The 19033-nt window shown below is 52.2% G+C and overlaps 1 protein-coding gene across 1 annotated transcript in view; it reads right to left on the reverse strand.

Annotated features, from left to right (window-relative positions):
* PFKP (phosphofructokinase, platelet) overlaps positions 1–19033 on the reverse strand; it is a 52786-nt gene that overhangs the window by 15401 nt on the left and 18352 nt on the right. The window contains exons 3-12 of the mRNA XM_018057336.1: positions 17578–17655; positions 9071–9260; positions 7720–7885; positions 6742–6786; positions 6477–6585; positions 4842–4937; positions 3485–3577; positions 2788–2913; positions 769–833; positions 246–315 (exon numbers count right to left, since the gene is read on the reverse strand). Of these exons, the coding sequence (XP_017912825.1) occupies positions 246–315; positions 769–833; positions 2788–2913; positions 3485–3577; positions 4842–4937; positions 6477–6585; positions 6742–6786; positions 7720–7885; positions 9071–9260; positions 17578–17655 (1038 nt within the window). The remainder of the gene's footprint in view (positions 1–245; positions 316–768; positions 834–2787; positions 2914–3484; positions 3578–4841; positions 4938–6476; positions 6586–6741; positions 6787–7719; positions 7886–9070; positions 9261–17577; positions 17656–19033) is intronic.

Raw genomic sequence — 19033 nt, forward strand, 5'->3', positions numbered from 1 at the left:
GTCAGGGGGTGGCGGTGGGGGTCACCGGCTAGGTGCACCCCCAAACCCCCTGGCACTGCTCCATCCCGAGCGCATGCACAAGTGAGAGGCTGGCGCAGGGGCTCCAGGCCGCGAGGTCCGGCTGGGCTGGGGTGGGAGGGACGCACTGGAGGGGCCCGGGGCGGCCTCCACGAAGCAGGGACTGAGCCGGGCAGGACGCAGGCATGGCCAGAAGCAGGGGAGAGGATGGGGGCAGGGTCTCCTACCTTTGGGATTTCAGAGTCTGGCAGCTTGATGGCCAGCCGCTTGTAGGTGTTGAGGTTGTTCTCGAAGCTCCTGGAAGAAAAGGCCGGAGTCGGACCACAGGCTAGAGAGCAGGACAGGGCAGATGGGCTTTCCCGGGGAGAAGGGGCCCCAGATGATGCCTGCACGGGGTGTGGGTGGCTGCAGTGCGGGCTTCATGACCGGAGAGAAGCCTCGGGCGGTCCCAGAGACTGGGATGGATGCTGTGTGAGGGGGCTGAGGGGGCCTGCGTCCAGGATGCAGCTAGTTTCTTTCCTGGAATGCTAGCAGCCACATGTCAGGCTCTCTCTCATCTCAGCTTTTGAACGACACCCCACCTCAACAAAAACAAACACATTTCCCTCTAATTAGCCGCCCAGACCATCCACCAGCAGAAGCAGTGCCTCCTGTCTCATTTCTGGCTTCTCATGTTGAGAGAGAAGCAGCGCGACCTGGGCACATGCTGACAAATAGAGGCTGTGGGGAAAGAGTTTTCAGAACAGTCACCTTCCTCGGAGTTGCACGGCATCCTTAAATCTCCTCTCATCCATCGCCTTTTGTACCTCCTGGGTCTGTAAGGAAGAAAGAACATGTCAGGACTCAGTGTGTCCCCGGATCACACAGAACCACCTGGGCCCTTCCATCCCAGGTTCGTTCGGGTTTGACCTTGCAGCCGGCAGCTGGGATCAGCGAGCCCACACCACCTGGCCACCACCCAGCCTGCTTCGTAGAAAAGGACTAGAGGCACCGCCCGGGTAAGTGGGTCCTGAGATCTCAGGGATCCTGCCCCTGAGAGCAAGGGCAGGCGGTGAGTCTCCCAGGCCAGGCTCTAAACGATCCCCTTTGACTTTGGTGAGGAAAGAGTAAACAGAAACCAGCTGGCTCCCCGGGAGCAGGGGCAGAGGGACGGGGCTGGGGGCAGGCTATCCTGGAGCCACAGCACTTGGGGTCCAGCACCGACTCCCTCATTCAGCCCCAGGATCCCAGGCGAGTCACCCCTCTCTCTGAACTTCAGTTTCCTCAGCTGTGCGGTAAGAAAAACGCCCCCTAGTTCTGCTGTCGTCTGTTGTGATGACCACACGCCCAGCCCTTAGGAAGAGACCCAGTGAGCAGCACCTGGTCAGGGAGGGGCCGGCTGTGGCCTCGCGACCGTCAGGCTGAGACACCATGACGCACGGTCTTTGGAGAACAAGCCAGTGGTACCGGCCGCCTCTGTCTCTTAACAGACAGAGACTGGACAGAAGAAATGTGCTCACAGTAAAACCACTGCACATCATTCCATGTTCTCTTCTTCTGAGCCACAGTCTCACACTCCACACACGACACACGCACAGACATGCACAACACGTGCACACACTCATACATGCACACATGACATGTGCACACTCACACACAGGCATGATGTGTACACAGACATGCATGACGTGCACACACACAACACGTGCACTCATACACACACATGATGTGCACACATACATATGCATGACATGTACACAGACACATGTGCACACATTCCCACATGCACATGTGCACACACATGACACATGCACACTCATACATAATGGCATAGCACGTATACACAGACACATGCAGGACACATGTACACACGCATGCACACATACATGCCACATGCACGCAAGCGTGCGCACACACATGCACACATACAACACGTGCACACTCATACACATGCATGGCACATGTACACAGACACAAACGTGCACAAACATCCTCGTGTGCACACATATGCAGGACATGTGCACACTCATAAGCACATGACACACATTCATAAACATACATGACATGTGCACATACGTGCACACACGTGCACACACGTGCACACACTCAGACATACATGCACACACTGACTCACATGAATGATACATGTACACACTCAGACACAGATGCACACACGTGCACACATACAGGATTCATTTACTGCCACAGGCTTTTGGAAAGTACGTTTCTAAGGTTTCTTTCAACAAGTCCCTTGACTTAATCACCTCTCTATACACATTATAAAATACACACACCTCAGAGCCATTGACAAGATGAAATAAATCCATAGTCATGAAGAGACTTTGAAAAATAAATGGTAACAATTTCTAATGCAACTCCACGGCCACCTCACCTAGTGGACAGTCCACCGGGAAATGGGCCTGAGGAGGTACTGCATGTCGGGGTGGCACCTGAGAGAGGCCCCCCAACCCATGTCACATCACAGATGTGAGGGTCTCAGGGACAGGAGGGCAGGAGAGGCTGACCCTGGAAAGGCTTGACAGTGTCCCCTCCTGCCCTGTGAAGACCCTGGTCCCTGCAGGGCTGCCTCCAGCCTCATGGGAAGTGCACAGGTGCCCAGAGGATGCCCCCCCATAGGATAGGCTAGACTCACCGTGGAGGTGGCTTGCTTGTGTCACAGGACCGAGACGGGAGCTGACACCCCCATCCTGCTGTCCACCCCCCTGGGATGGGGGCTCCTGGGGAAGTTCATTCACTCGTGCAGTGAACCTGGCCCACGCCCACACTCACCATCTGTACACACTCCATCAGCGGCAGTCGCACTGCCTGGTTCCCGCTCAGCGACACCACACAGGCCGGAGTCTCGGGAGTGGCCTGCAGGAGGGCGACCACAGCCTCCACCCCCATGCGGCTGGCCTGGAAACAACGTCACAATGGTCAGAGCTGGCCCTCCACCTGCCTGGAGCCCAGCTTGCTGTCCTAGGCAGAGGCCTGCCTGGTTCAGACAAGACCAGCTGCATCCTCAGCTTCCCCCTAGCTTCTCCTGCCCCGAGTCTCTGTTAGTCACTCAGTCCTCCCCGCTTACTTCTAACCCCACTCCCAAAAAGAGCTCAACTCCAGTAAGAACCAGCCACTGGGGCTGGGGGCTCAGAGGCGTGCAAAGCAGGAAATGGAGACTGCACTCTGGGTCTCTGTGGTCCCTGGGTCCATTTCTAGAACCTGCACATGAACACTGCCTTTCCACCTTCTGGGTGTTGTCCCCCATGTTTGGTGGGGTCTCCCAGTGGGTGGCTGGGGGCCAAGGAACCCCGTTGGTGAGTAGGTCTCCCAGGGACTTCAGGGAAAAGCCATCCAGCACTGTAGGCAGAGACGTCCTTCACTGATGGCTCCACCATGTCACCCAGTCTTCATAGCAACCTGGTCCCTTTGCGATCCCAGAAGCTTTCCTTGCCTTGGGACATGCCTGGCCAGCTCCAGCCTCACTCACCAGAATCCTGTCAAAAGCTGACGGCGTCCCGCCTCTCTGCACGTGTCCAAGGATGGTCACTCGCGTGTCGTAGCCCAGCTGCGTGACCACGAGCTGAAGGGAAACAAGACATACCCGGGCATATCATCTTGTCCAGGACAGGGGGCTGGGAACTGGAGAAGGTCTATACCCTTTATGCACATCTACATGCAAGAATGTCCTAGTTTCTAAATTTTACTTCCTGAAAGAATGTTAACAGCTTGCCGAAATCACTTTAAAAAAAAAGAGAGAGAGAGAGAGAATGCTTTAACTGCAGGTAAAACCACTATCTCTCCTACTTTGCCAGTGAACGTAACTAAAACAGGTTTTTAAAAATACTATTTCTATAGCTTGTATTTAAAAGCATGGATACTTTATAAAAATGTAAACTTTTCCAGGAATCGCCTTAAATTTGTAAGGTTGTATTTGAAAAGCACAGCACAGTAACTCCAGGCATCCCCTCAGGCCAGGGCCACGAGAACCCAGCTGGGTGGCTAGGCCAGGTCCCTTGTCCCCAGTGGCCCTCATTTACTCTATGAAAACGTCGGGACTGGGGCGTGGGAATCCCATGGTCACCCCATGGTCACCCCTGGCTCTCATCCTCCACAGTCCAATCTCAAGTTAAGTGGATAAGAAAATCTTTGCTCTGATCGTACTCATTACTTCTGTAAATACCAGCAGACAACTGTCACAGATCTCCTGATATTTTAATCACCAGGTAAACAGCTGGTTGGGGGCACAGAAAAGGCAGAGATGCCAACTTGCAAAGCCACGCTGAGAACGTGTCTCCCCTGATGGGCAGCTTCCACCAGAGCCCATGGGCGTTTCCCAGCGCTGTGTCCAGAACCTGCTGGGTTACCTGGGTGACCGGGAGCCCAGTCAGTCCCTCCCAGGCTGGACAAGCCAACGGCAGACAAGCAGCCCTGCAGCCACAGGAGCATGGGGCCGGCCCCCCATGGGGTGGAGGGGCAGTCACTAAGGCTAGCAGAGCACTTCCTCCGTGAGTAAGGCTCAGCTGATGCTCCAGCAGGAGAGAGGATGACTGTGCTGACCCCCTGGCTCCTGGAACCTTCTAACCCCGCCCAATCTCATGTCCTCTGTCTCTGTTGGGAGAGCCTGGAGCCTTCGGGAATACTCCTGACAGTATTCCAGAGGCATGGGCTCCCGAGAAGTCAGGAACTGTGAGATCCTGCCAGTGAAGCCACAGTCATCATGAAAGTATTTTCAACCATTAAGAAGAACAGGAATACTTACCTAACAGCACCCCGCTCCAAACCTCACCACACCCAAGTGCTGGAACCGCCCACTGTCAGGCAGGCACGGCGTAGAGCACACTCACCTCCTTGATCTGCTCCGAGGTGATGGGCTTGTTCTGGGTGTCGATGGCCCCTTCGGCCACAATGATGATGTTCAACCTTTTCTTCCGGGCACGGTTCTAGGAGATGGAAGAAGAAACCCTCAGATGCCTAAACCACTGTGAACGGGGGCCTCTGCCCAACTGATTGGGCTCTCTCCAGGGACACACGGTCACCTGGTTTCATCAGCAGTGCTTCCTAAGGACACGAGCAGGTTCAGGCGCCTGGGGTGAGAAGGTGGGACAGGTTGGCAGGAGGTCAAAAGCCCCCAGTGCCTCTGACCCGGACCCCCAGATAGCGATGAGTCCTGAGGCTGGACTCCCGGGTCTCTCCTACAGACGAGGCCTGCCGGCTCCCCCAGAAGACAGCTTCCTGTCATCTCCCTGGGAACCTGGACCCAGCCTGGCCTTCACGAAGCTGAGAACTGCCCACATTCCCAGGCCAGAAGCAAGGGACAGTGAGCTCACGGGTTACTTCAGTGCTCACGGTCACCCCCGGACCTGTGCAGCTGACTCCAGCCTCAAAGGGGTGAGTTGTCCCCTTTCTATGTGCATGCGCGCCAAGTTGCTCAGTCGTATCCAGCTCTGCCACCCCATGGACTGCAGCCGGCCAGGCTCCTCTGTCCATGGGATTCTCCAGGCAAGAATCCTGGAATGGGTAGCTCATCCCTCCTCCAGGGGATCTTCCCAATCAGTGCTATAATTCAAGAGCCAATGCAGACTTTAGAGTATTGCGAAAAATATATCTTAGGATTATAGTCTTCCCTTCTCCAGGGTATCTTCCCGACCTAGGGATCAACTTCCCAGCCAAGGGATGGCTTTACCGAGTCTCTTATACAGTTTTTGAGTCAAAGCGTATTTCATTAGTTGCTGGAAATCTTCTCTTGGAAACCATCACCTTGAAGGTGACGGCCATGTCTCATGGATCGTGGGTCCTGGTCGCATGCAGTGTTTATGTGCTTGCTGAATATGATAACTGGCCTTTGCCATAGGTTCCCATTTTTTGCCTACAGAACAGAATGAGATGGTCATGAAAATAAGAGAAGAGAAAGTCCACACACTGAGGTGGGATTTCTGTCCTGAAAGCCACCCTTGTTTTCTGTGAGGCCTCACAAAGGAAATCTGCCTGACACCAGTGACCCACAGTGTAAGACGAGCACAGTCCACAGAGAAAAGAAAGGCCTGAGCCAAACCCACAGTGAGGCCAGCGCTGGGAAGGGGACCCTCTCCGGGGAGCTAGCTGTCGGGGCCCGGCCCGCTGAGAGCTGCAGGACTCGGGGGGGAGCCAACTCCCAGGCCTCCTGCCCCTTTTCCAAGGGGACGACTGTGCTGTGTTCCCCAGACCCCGGCTCTCACATGGCCTCTTCCAGGGATGGCTAAGCGCCCGCTTTGTACGAGCAGCTCAAAAGCTCAGCTGCTTCTCCCTCGCCTGTCTCTGCCACAGCAGGCGGTGGACGGATGGGACGCCCCCAGGTCACAGCCACAAGCCCGAAGCCACTCTGAGCAGAGAGCCTCCACGGGCCGAAAGCTCCCTGACGTGGAACATGCCCACGGCCACCACGCCGCAGGCCGGGCAGTGCGACCAGAGGCCGGCAGCCACAGGGGCAGAAGGCGAGTTACCTCTGAGAGCTTGATGCACATGTTTTCCTGCCAGCCTTCCTCCGGTGGGGACTCGGGAAGGAAGACCCAGTCGGCCCCGCAGGCCAGAGCGCTCACCAGGGCCAGGTACCTGCAGGCAGAGAGCGAGGGTTTCACGAGGCATCGGGGCTGGGCGCCCCTGCCCAGGACAGCCCCACAGACAGGACATGCCCCTCCTGGGATGCTTGAGCTGGGGTGTGGGGCTCCCTGGGGACCTCCCACCCTGACTGCGTCCATGTGTCCATACCCGCAATGTCTCCCCATCACCTCCAGGACGAAGGTCCGCTGGTGGCTGGAGAGAGACAGAGGAGCGTCCACTTAGCACGGCCGGGCAGACGGCAGGGCCCCAGCTGTCCCCCTCATACGACCCACACTGCACACAAGCAAACACCATGGGGAGTGTGTTTCAAGCTCTCCTGAGTGAAGGGGCTGCAGCAGTGAGCGCCCCTGCTTGTGTTCTCGTGCCAGGCACGCTCACACCACCAGGACATGCGTTGAGGGCTCCACTGGGCAGAGTCAGGCTTCTCTGGCCAGAACCACAGGCCGGATGTCCCCACATCAGCTCAGGAGACGAGAGCAAAGGAGTCAGGTCTGCACCCCGGGACCATGGCCTTTCCACAAAGAGGAAACTAATTGCCACCAGTAACCCTGGGAACCCAAACGGGGGCTGAGGTTTGTCTCCAGTCACGGTTCCCCAGGCGTGGCCCTGAGAAGGTGGCAAGTGGCTCGTCCACGACAGAGGCACGTGTTCCACTGTATCTCTCACTTAACTTTCGTGAAGGTGCTTTGGAAGCCTGAGGGAGCCAGGGAGGGCGTAATGGGAAAGGTTCAGCCCTGAACCTACAACCCAGAACATGGGGTCACTCCTCATCCATCACGGGAACCTCAGATGAGGAGGGTGCAGGGTGGGGCTTGCCCAGCTCTGACCAGGGCTGTGCAAACCTGGGGCTCTACGGTCCGCCATTCCTGCAGGGGAGCTTTGTGCAGGACTTGACGTAATCATGACTTTTTTTTTCATTTTTCTAAATTCTCTGCAATAAATGCGTTTCTTTTACAATCAGAAAGCAGTGACTCTTGAAAATTGAAAATAAAGAGTAAACGAGGAAAACCGCTGATTGCACCAGTACAAAATTGTTTCTAATATCAAGCGACAAGGCTTGTGGAACTTTCCGGAGCTGGCTCTGAGGTCTACACAGCCCCTCCCGCTGGTCCCCGCGTCCCCCACCTCTGGGCAGTTGTCATGATGGCGTCCACCACCTCGATGATGCGGTGTAGGGCCGAGTCTGTGCCGATGGTCATGTCGGTGCCGCAGAAGTCGTTGTCGATGGAGCCCACCATTCCCACCACATTGAGGTGCCCGTGCTTCTGCACCTGCTCCGCGCTGATCTTGCCTGTGTGGGGACAAGCCGCACGCCCGGGATGATGCGGGGGAGCGCGTGCTCCTACACGCATCTCCTACCCACCATGCCACGCCCATGGGACCTAACCCTGCACACTGACGGACGTAAGAGCCAGATGGAGGTGGAGGCGAGCACACAGAGGGGAGCAGTCACCTCACACCCAGACAGGAGCACCAGCCCAGGAACAGAAGCTGGAGCAGGGAAGGAGTGCACATAGAGACGGGGGAAAAAATGCGACTTCTGTCTGACAGCGGCCTGGCTCTGACTGTGGCAGGTCACCATGCCAGAAGCCCGTCCTCAAGGATGCAGTACAACTGGTACCCTGACTCCTGACAGGCCTGTGGGGCCCCATTATTTCATAGATGTACTTGGCATTCTCAGGACAGACCACCAGGGTTGGCAGAGCTGCTTAAATGGACCACAAAGGTCAAGGTCAAGGCGGGGGCAGCGAGGCTCCCCCCACCCAAGTCACCACCATGGCCACCTGCCTCACACCAGAGGTGGTGCAGAAGCATCACGAGGCCCCTGGTGCTGGCGTGAGAGCACCCTCCATTCCCCAGACAGACTTCACAGAATATGTGGGTCGTCGCTTTAGTTCAAGCTTACGCCTTTCACAAGGTTGCTATTAATATTACTTCAGTTTGTTTCCACTGGTCATATTTTAAATTAAAATGGAATTACATAAAGCCACATTTAAAAGATAAAAATCACAGGATATATAGGATTCTTGAACATCCTTTCCTACACAGCTTTGGAGGTGATAGAGGACCAAGTCTTGTACCAGTGACTGGAGGGACCCCAGGGGAGCTGACAGGGGCAGCCGCAGGTGTCTGAGGGCTGGTGTGAGCGGGGCCACCCTCGTGGCCAGGTGGCTTCAGCGTGAGCCCCTGACCCTCCTCTGTAAAGCGGGGATCGGCACAGAAGCTGCAGATGGTTATCCTGAGCGGGCACAAAACCACCAGGGTCAAAGTGGAGCCATGCCTGGCACATAGGATATTGGAATAAATGTTATTCTTATAATCACTTTTGTTATTATCTGAGCCACAAATCTGAGTCCTGAGATGGCAGCTTTGAGGTCTGCAGCACCGCCAGCAACAAACACCTGTGGAACAGTTCATGGGGCAGGATGTCAGCAGTGGGAGCGCTGACGGAGAGGGGTGGGCGGCAGAGACACACCGTCATGGGCCAGCTCTTCCAGCAGCCCGCTCCACTCCGTCTGGAAGATGTGGGCCCCGGTGAGGCTGCCATCCCCGCCGATCACACACAGGCTGGTGATGCCCAGCTGAACCAAGTTACATGCGGCCTTCAGGCGGCCTTCCCGAGTACGGAAGTCCTGGCAGCGGGCACTGCCGATGATGGTCCCTCCCTGGAAGAGAAAGAAACCTGTTTATCTGTCTCCTCCCAACTGCACAGACCCCTGAACACGTGCGTGCTGGGTATAAACACAGGACTTGGCGTAGATCTCCCGACTTTCGTCTTTTCAGTTGATCAACCGTAGAAGTTTGGAGTCTTTCCATTTTTAGCTCCGAACTGGAATTCAATGGCTAAAGACGCAGGACCACTCCCACGGGGGACAGAGTAGGGCAGGAAAACAAGGATGCAGCCATCAGCTAAACGCACGGAGCAGAGAGAAGTCCATAAGAGGATGGCGGCCATCCCATGGGGAGGGGGGGACCCCGCACGCTCTCTGAGCCCAAGGCGGGCCAGGGCCGCTCACAAGCCATGGCCAGAGAAACCCCGTGTCCAGCAGCCCCAGGCAACACGGCTGCCCTTCTCAGTCGGGCTCACCACAAGCGCCAGCGAAACAGAAATCTGAGTTCTGGCCATTCCCCACAGGAGCAACCAGAAAATTACTGCTTAGGGACACTTAATAGCCACAAGGAAGGACAGCTGGGCATTAAATAATACCTGCCCTCAAAAAATCCAGGGGTAACTGATCAAAAATAATTAAAAACAGGGCAAACTGTCAAGAAAAAAATATCAGCTACGTACAGTTCACAGTGTTAAAGCACATGAGGGATGGCTCAATATGGGAACTTATCAGAGACGAGAAGATCAAAACAACAATGAGGTATCACCTCAGAGAAACGGAAAAGGACACTTAAAAATCTACAGAAGTACACTGTCAGGGTAAGAACGGCGGACCCTTTAATGCTGCTGGTGGATGTAGCTGGTAACGGCAATATGGAAGTGCGTTTAGAAGGCATTACTATAAACAAACAGAGCTGCCCTGTGATCTGGCTGTCCCACTCTTAAGAGCATCTGAGTTAAAAACCAGACTTGGAGAAAACCTTGCACCCAGGCAGGCAGGGCAGCAGCTTTACCACAGCGAAGACGAGGAAGGAAACAGACTGTGCCCGGATGAGCGGATAAAAACAAGTGATACACGTACACAGTGGCATATGACTCAGCCGTGAAGAAGAACGAAAGCATGCCATTTGCAGGAGCACGTGCAATCTCAGGATAATCACACTAAGTGAAGTAAGAGTCAGAGAGACAAAACTCCAAGGTGCCACGACCAAGCGGAGTCTAAAAGTGGTGACCAATGAACTCCTTCAGGAAGCAGAGCCAGCCTCACAGACTTAGAAACGGATGGTTATCAAGAGGGAAAGGTGGTTGGCAGGGAGAACCCAGCAGGTTGAGGTTATTTGATAAATAATGGTGTGTATATATTAATCAAAAAAACCCCAACTGTATAGCGCAGGAACCCCATAAAACACTCAGTAATAACTGATATGGGAAGAGAACCAGAAAAACATATATACATATGACTAAGTACAAGTGAGTTTGGGTGAACTCCGGGAGTTGGTGATGGACAGGGAGGCCTGGCGTGCTGCGATTCATGGGGTCGCAAAGAGTCGGACACGACTGAGCGACTGAACTGAACTGAACTGAACTGAAGTACAAGTGAATCAAGTGGCTGCACACCTAAAAAAGCCACACAACATGGTAAATCACCTATATACTCCCATTCAAAACAAACAGTCAAAGAAGGAAGAAACGCGGGCTCTGTCCCCCTCAGGCCTTGGTGACCCAGGCTGGGGTCACACTCCTGGAGCCCGAGCACTTGGGTCCCCAGGCTGGACCGTCCTGGGCTGAGGGAGCGGGAGGACGTGCCGGTCCACGAGCCCTCCCTGATGGACCCTCTGCACGAGCTGCAGTCTCAGATGCGGGGGGTGGTCCCTCCTGCAGAGTCCAGGCCTCCTGCCCCCACAGGAAGGGGCGGCCTCAGGGCTGCAGGAGCTCTGGACAGTCCCCTGGGCTTCATGGCTCTGCTGGTGGGGTTCCCACCTCCAGCCTCCTTCCTGAAGGCCCACCAACCCACGGATGAGAGCACCCTCCCCAGACTGCTGTTGCAGGAATGGGGAGGTGTTCGGGGGACAAAGGGTAAGGGAGAGAAGTCAGGAGACACAGCCTTGGGTGTTTCCTCTGACATATTCACTCTAAGCTGACCAGGTCAGCGTCCAGAGAAACCAGAGTTGGGCGTGGAGAAATGCTGCCGCCTTGTGACCCTTTTTGTAACAACACCTTGAAAATAGGCCGCCCTGCTGCTGCTGCTGCTAAGTCGCTTCAGTCGTGTCCGACCCTGTGCGACCCCACAGACAGCAGCCCACCAGGCTCCCCCATCCCTGGGATTCTCAAGGCAAGAACAGTGGAGTGGGCTGCCATTTCCTTCTCCAATGCATGAAAGTGAAAAGTGAAAGTGAATTTGCTCAGTCGTGTCCGACTCTTGGTGACCCCACGGACTGCAGCCTACCAGGCTCCTCCATCCGTGGGATTTCCCAGGCAAGAGTACTGGAGTGGGTTGCCATTGCCTTCTCCGGAAAATAGGCCCTGCTGGGCTCTTAATGTTCTAGAGGGCTTGGGGCTGGAAAGGACACCTGCCCTCAACAAATGCCCTGGGGTAAATCATCAGAAAAGATTTCACAACAGGGCTGGTTTTCAAGAAGCCAATGTCAAGAGGTAAACTGTACTCACATAAATAAAAAGAGCATGGCAAGATACCCCACATCAGTTATCAACACAGAAATGCAAATGAAAACTACAATGAGGATTCACCTCACATCTGTCAGAAGGGCCATCATTAAAAAGATCTACAAAGAACAAATGCTGCAGAGGGCCTGGGGGAACAGAGAATCCACCTCCACTCTTTGTGGGGTGTAAACACCTGCAGCCTTTATGAGAACAGCATGTAGGTTCCTTACAAAAACCTACAGGAGCCAGTAATCCCACCCCTGGGCTTAGATACAAGAAATCGCCATGCAAAATGACACGCGCACCCTGTCTTCAGGGCAGCACTCTTTACAAGAGCCAAGGCACTGAATCCACCAACATGTCCAGTGACAGAAAAATGAAGTCTAAGTGCCACCTCCGTACCATAGAGGACGCTTAGTCATATTAGTGAGGAAAATGTCATTCACAGAAGCAAGAATCAGCTGAGGGATGAGTTGATGTAACCCAGAGCAGGTTTGCCCTGTGTGAATTCTATTCACATGTACATATGTGCCTGTGAGCTGATGTAACCCAGAGCAGGACAAGCATCCTGTCTTTTACTGGGGAAATGAATAAATCCATGCAAGAGCACTAACTTACACAGAAAGACAGCATTAGAAAACAGACTTACGGTTAATAAAAACCTAGGTGGAGGGATAAACTAGGAGGTTAAGACTCACACATACACATGCTATGTATCAAACAGATGATCAAGGACGACCTATTGCAGAGCACAGGGAACTGTTCTGGACACGGTACAACCCACATGGGAGAAAAACCCCATAGAGAACAGACAGGTCTGCTGCTGCTGCTGCTGCTAAGGCGCTTCAGTCGTATCCGACTCTGTGCGACCCCATAGACGGCAGGCCACCAGGCTCCCCTGTCCCTGGGATTCTCCAGGCGAGAACACTGGAGTGGGTTGCCACTGCCTTCTCCAGTGCATGAAAGTGAAAAGTGAAAGTGAAGTCACTCAGTCGCGTCTGACTCTTAGCGACCCCATGGACTGCAGCCCACCAGGCTCCTCCATCCATGGGATTTTCCAGGCAAGAGTACTGGACACAGGTCTGTGTATTACTAAAAGAAGGTTCTATACCACCTAAAACCAACACCACATCAACCCTACTCTAACAGAATATAAAAATGAACTTATCAGGGAAAAAGAAAAGAGTGTTGGGCATGAAGAGATGCTGCCGCCTGGCAACAACCTCAAAACCTGTGCAGACGGGCTCTTAGTGACACAGGCCTAAGGGGCTTGCCCAGTCCCCATCTCTCAGAGAGAGATATGCTTCATCTAAATTATTTCACCTGATTAATGACTGTCACTTATAACTTTATTGCTACTTCTGTCTTGGGCATTCCTTTGGAAATGGTGCATGGATTCATTACATATTCTAAGGTCCTACTGATGATAAGATAAAGTCAAGCATGTATCTGCTGATACTTTTTAAGTTGACCTGTCTCTATCCTTAGAAATGTCTTCCCTGATGGCTCAGAAGGTGAAGAATCTGCCTGCAAAGCAGGAGATCCACATTGGATCCCTGGGTCAGGAAGATCCCCTGGATAAACAAATGGCAACCCACTCAGTATTCTTGGCTTTAGAATTCCATGGACAGAGGAACCTGGCAGGCTACGGTCCATGGGCTCGCAAACAGTCAGACACCACTGAGTTACTTTTACCTCAAGGGGCTGTTAGTTAAAAAAAAATACCACCTGCCCTCCACAAATGTCCTGAGGGTAGTCACTGAAATAGAAATCACATAGGGCAAACCTTCAAGAAGCCAATTCCAAGAGGTAAGGGTCACTCACACTGTTTAAAAAAATCACAAGAAAAGATTTCAACATCGTTTAAATTTTTTGAGAAATGCACATCAAAATTACAACAAAGCATCACCTCACATGGGTCAGAATGGCCATTGGCAAAAAGCCTGCCAAGAAGAACTGCTGCAGAAAGTGTGGAGGAAACAGAGCCCATCTACGAGGAAGCTGGGAACCTAAACTGGGAAGAGTCAAAGGGCGGACAGTGTGCAGGTCCTTAAACAATCACAAACAGGGTGAAATGAGAGGATTCCACAACACTGCATACAATAATTAACTTGGAATAGATGCAAGATCTAAACGTAAGGATCCTAGAAAAACTCTTGAGAAAAATACAGGCAGCACACACTTTGAAATTTATGGCAGCAAGTTCTTTATGGATCCACAACTCAGAATCATGAAAATAAAACAAAAATCAACATACAGAACCTAATTACCCTTCAACGAGTTTGCACAGGAAGGAAACCATAAAAAGACAACCATCAAAATGGGAAAAAAAAATTGCAAAAGGATATTACCCCCAAAGAATTCATCTCCAGCACATACAAACAGTTGATGCAACTCAGTAACAACAAACACAACGCAAAGACAAATGGGCCAAAGAACTAAAGGGACATTTCTGCCAAGAAGGCATACAGATGGCCATAAAGGTGGGGAACAGATGGCCAGCATCACTGATTATTCGAGAAATGCAAGTCAAAAGTCCAATGAGGTATCACCTCACACCTGTCAGAATGGCTAGCACAAAAAACCTGCAGGAGTAAAAGAGGGTGTGGATTAGGGAAATGCTTCTACACTGTTGGTGGGAAGGTAAATCAGTACCTGCACTACGGGGACCGCAGGGAAGGTCTTTAGAAAGCTGAGCACCGAAGTCCTTTGTGATCTAGCTTTCCCAGGCCGGGGCGCGATCCAGACAAAGACACCTGAGCCCCAGTGATCATGGCAGCACTCTACACCAGCCAAGTAAGGGAAGCAACCCAAGTGCCGACGGACGGACGCACGGACACACAGATGGGGCCCAAACACAGAATGCAGCCATAGGAAGAGATGAAATATGGCCACGTCCAGCCACGAGAAAGGAAGTAGGGCTGACCATACTAAGTGAAATCATAGAGACAGGGAAAGTCATACGCCATGTATCTCTCCCAGGATACATCAAAACACAGATACAAATGACTTGTTCACAAAACAGAAACAGCCTCACAGACTTACAAAAGCAACCTATGGCTGCTAAAAGGGAAAGGAGCTGGGTAGGAAGAAATTAGGCTGAGATCATTTTATAAATACTAGTGTGTTTATGTTACTCAGCAAAAACCAGCTGATCAGTACAAGTAACCTTACTCAACACTTCGTAATAACAGACATGGGAAGAGACCCAGAATAACACATGCACAACTATGTACAAGTGAATCAAGTTACTACACCTTTAAAAAATAGCCATACAACATTATAGATCACCTATATACTCCCATTCAAAACAAACATTAACGTGAAAAAAGGAAAAAAGAAAGAGAAACGCGGGCTCTGTCCCCCTCAGGCCTTGGTGACCTGGGCTGGGGTCACACCCCTGGAGCCTGAGCACTTGGGTCCCCAGGCTGGACCGTCCTGGGCTGAGGGAGTGGGACGACATGCTGGCCCACGAGCCCTCCCCGATAGACCCTCTGCACGAGCTGCGGTCTCAGATGCGAGGGGCGGTCCCTCCTGCAGAGTCCAGGCCTCCTGACCCCTCACTCAGGAAGGGGCGGCCTCAGGGCTGCAGGAGCTCTGGACAGTCCCCTGGGCTTCATAGCTCTGCTGGTGGGGTTCCCACCTCCAGCCTCCTTCCTGAGGACCCCCTCAACCCACGGATGACAGCACCCTCCCCAGACTGCTGTTGCAGGAATGGGGAGGTGTTCGGGGGACAAAGGGTAAGGGAGAGAAGTCAGGAGACACAGCCTTGGGTGTTTCCTCTGACATATTCACTCTAAGGGATGACCAGGAACAGGACTTTCCCTAAAGTCAGCTTCCAGAGAAACCAGAGTTGGGTGTGGAGAAAAGCTGCCGCCTTTTGTAACAACACCTTGAAAATAGGCACTGCTGGGGTCTTCATGTTCAAGAGTCATTGGGGCTGGAAATGAGACCTGTGCTCAATATATTTCCTGGAGAAAATCATCAGAAAAGATCACAACAGGGCCAACTTCCAATAAGCCAATGCTGCTGCTGCTAAGTCGCTTCAGTCATGTCCGGCTCTGTGCACCTCCATAGACAGCAGCCCACCAGGCTCTCCCGTCCCTGGGATTCTCCAGGCAAGAACACTGGAGTGGGTTGCCATTTCCTTCTCCTGGAGAAGGAGAAGGAGAAGGAAGCCAATGATACTCACCAAATAAAAAGAGCATGGTAAGATACTTCACATCACTGATTATTAGAGAAATGCAAATGGAAACTACAATGAGGTGCCATTCACACCTTTCAGGACTGCCGGCACCAAAAAGATCTACAGAGAATAAGTGCTGCAGAGGGCCTGGGGGATGGGAGTCTGCCTACACTCTCAGTGGGGTGTAAGCAGGTGCAGCCACTAGGGAGAGCATTGTGGACGTTCCTGAAGAAATGAAAATCAGAGTTCCCGTGTGATAGGGCAATCCCACACCTAGGCGTACTTGGGGAAAAAACAATAATTCATGAAGAAACACACGCTCGATTTTCATTGCAGCAACCTAAATGTCCGTCTACAGAGGAATGGATGAAGATGTGGTACGTATATACAGTGGAATATAGTCAGCCATAAGAAGCAGTGAAATAATGTGATTTGCAGACAAGCGGATGGACCTAGAGACTGTATTACAGAGCAAGGTCAGAAAGAGAAAAACAAATACAGTATTGCTTATACAAGGAATCTAGAAAAAATGATACAGATGAACTTATCTGCAAGGCGGAAATAGTAAGAGGTGTGGTGAACAAACTTATGATTACGGTGAAGGAGGGGGAGATGACCTGGGAGACTGGGATTGACCCATATAAGCTACTGATACCATGTTTGAAATAACTATTGAGAACCTACTGTGTGACACAGAGAACTCTACTCAGTGCTCTTGGTGACCCGAATGGGAAGGAAACCCAAAAAAGAGGGGGGGTCCTTGTAAACATATTATAACTAATTCACTTTGCACAGCAGAAACACATTGTAGAACAACTGTATGCCAATAAAAATTCTAAAAAACTCAAGACAAGTCACAGATTAATATTAACACATACATTTCAAAAGATCAAACCGCAAGTAAAACACTTGTCATGAAGTCCATTCTTTCCACGTAATCTCTTTATTTCTTAATCGACTTGGAGCCTTCACTGAGCTACACTGTTCCTGGAATTTATTGGGCATGACATATTCGGGCAGGCTTCTTTACAATTCCGTGTAAGAGCTGTTTCGCCTGCAGTTGTAATTACCTCATCGTTGCACATGCCAAGGAAGTCAGCCCTGAGTCAGGGGAGATGCTGTGTCCCCACTAAAGCCACAGCCCTCGGAGGCTGCTGGTCAGGGGCCTTGCCAGGCCACGGTCACTGATGCCAAATGGCACCCCAAACCCAACAGGCAAAGAGATGCACCACTAAACACGCAGCACCAACAAACCAAAACTGTCTCAACACTGATCTGCTCTAAAAAAAAAAGATCCCCCACAAGTACCACTCGCCATCAAACACAACTTGTTCTTGTAAGGATAATTCCTCAGTATGCAAAGCTTTTTTCAAAACAAAATTAAATGAAAAATTAAGAACGTATTCTTTTCATGATGCCAGGCAGCACATTCACCTGTTTTAAGTGCTCCTGGAACACAAGCAGGAAAAGCTTCAGACCAGAGAGAACTCAGAGAACCGAGCAGGACGAGCACAGCACGTACCACTTGTAGGATGCTGGAGACGCTCTCCCAGTTGGCTTCCACAATGTTGCTGCCGCCATCCACCATGCCCTGGTAGCCCTGAGGAGGAAAGGACAGCATTAAGACCAGGTTCAACTGAGTTGACACATTAACCGATCCATGAGTGACGTAAAACAGAAACGCCAGTGACGATGGAGCCGAGTTTCCAGGAGCCCGGAGCTCAGGAGACAGCGTGATGCGAGTTATAGGGGAGATGCTAGTGCTCTTCCCAGGGGCAGAACTGTGAGAGAGCCCCTCAAATGCCATCTCCAGTAATGAGAATGTCTGCCCAGACTAACCCAGGGTGCTAGAGACAGACGCATTCTGCCTGCTGTCCTCTGGCTCCCGAGAGATTGAAAAGGGACGGAATGACCCCAATACCATTAGTGATTCCACACAAACTTGCTGAGAACAGTGGTGTCAACCACACCGAGTACAGGAACACATCCGCTCGGCAACCTGGGAGGGCCTCCAGCTGCCGGGTGACCTGCAACTCTCCAGGCACAGGAACAGGGTCTGAAGGCACAGCTGATGCCACGCACACCCATCCTCCTCACCTTGGGGCTGGTGCCAGCTCATGACCCCAAGCGAGGCTGCAAGCAGGTCTGGACGGCCATGAACGCTTGGCCGGAAGCCCAGAGACAGTGACCTTTCAACTCTAAATGCAGCCCATTTTCCCCACAGAATATGTAAGGTCAACGACGATGGAATTGTTCACTTGCGTCTCTGTCTACGTGACTCACTTTCCAGGGCATTTTACCCCTGAAAAGGAAAAGGTATTGGCTGTTTAGAAAAGTTTATAATAATTATTGTTGTGGATTTCTATCCCCTGGAGAAAGGAATGGCAACCCACTCCAGTATCTGTGCTTGGAGAATTCCATGGACAGAGGAGCCTGTGGGCCACAGTCCATGGGGTCACAAAGAGTCGGACACGACTGAGCGACTAACACTTTCATTTCATTATAGACAGTATAATTACACACATTATATATAGCACATTATACATCAATATTGTACATAAATACATATACACCTGCACGTATGTGTCTAGTCTAGGGTTACACACATGACCTCAGGACAGGCTGGGTCAGGGGTACCCACAGCCCTGCCTTCACGCTGAAGAAGTGGCATTCGCTCCACACATATTTCGGGCCAACTCCAAGGATCACTTTCATCTTTTTGTCCCCATCTCCCTTCTTTCTTTCTGGAAACCACAGGGGGTGTACGTTTTTAGCCTGCTCCATTGAAAGCCCTGAGCCCAGTACGGCTGTCACCCTGGAAGGCGAGGGTGATAAGCCTGAGTGTGATGCAATCCAGGCCTCCTCAAGGAGACGGAGTGCTTATCAGAGGTGCTATTTCAGTTGTGTCCTGGTATGTCAGCTACCTGAGGCAGGCGCTGTCCTGCAGGGCACCCTGCTACTCCAGGAGCAGATGAAAA

The sequence above is a fragment of the Capra hircus genome, chromosome 13 (genome assembly GCF_001704415.2).
Source record: "Capra hircus breed San Clemente chromosome 13, ASM170441v1, whole genome shotgun sequence".
NCBI classification, from domain to species: Eukaryota; Metazoa; Chordata; class Mammalia; order Artiodactyla; family Bovidae; genus Capra; species Capra hircus.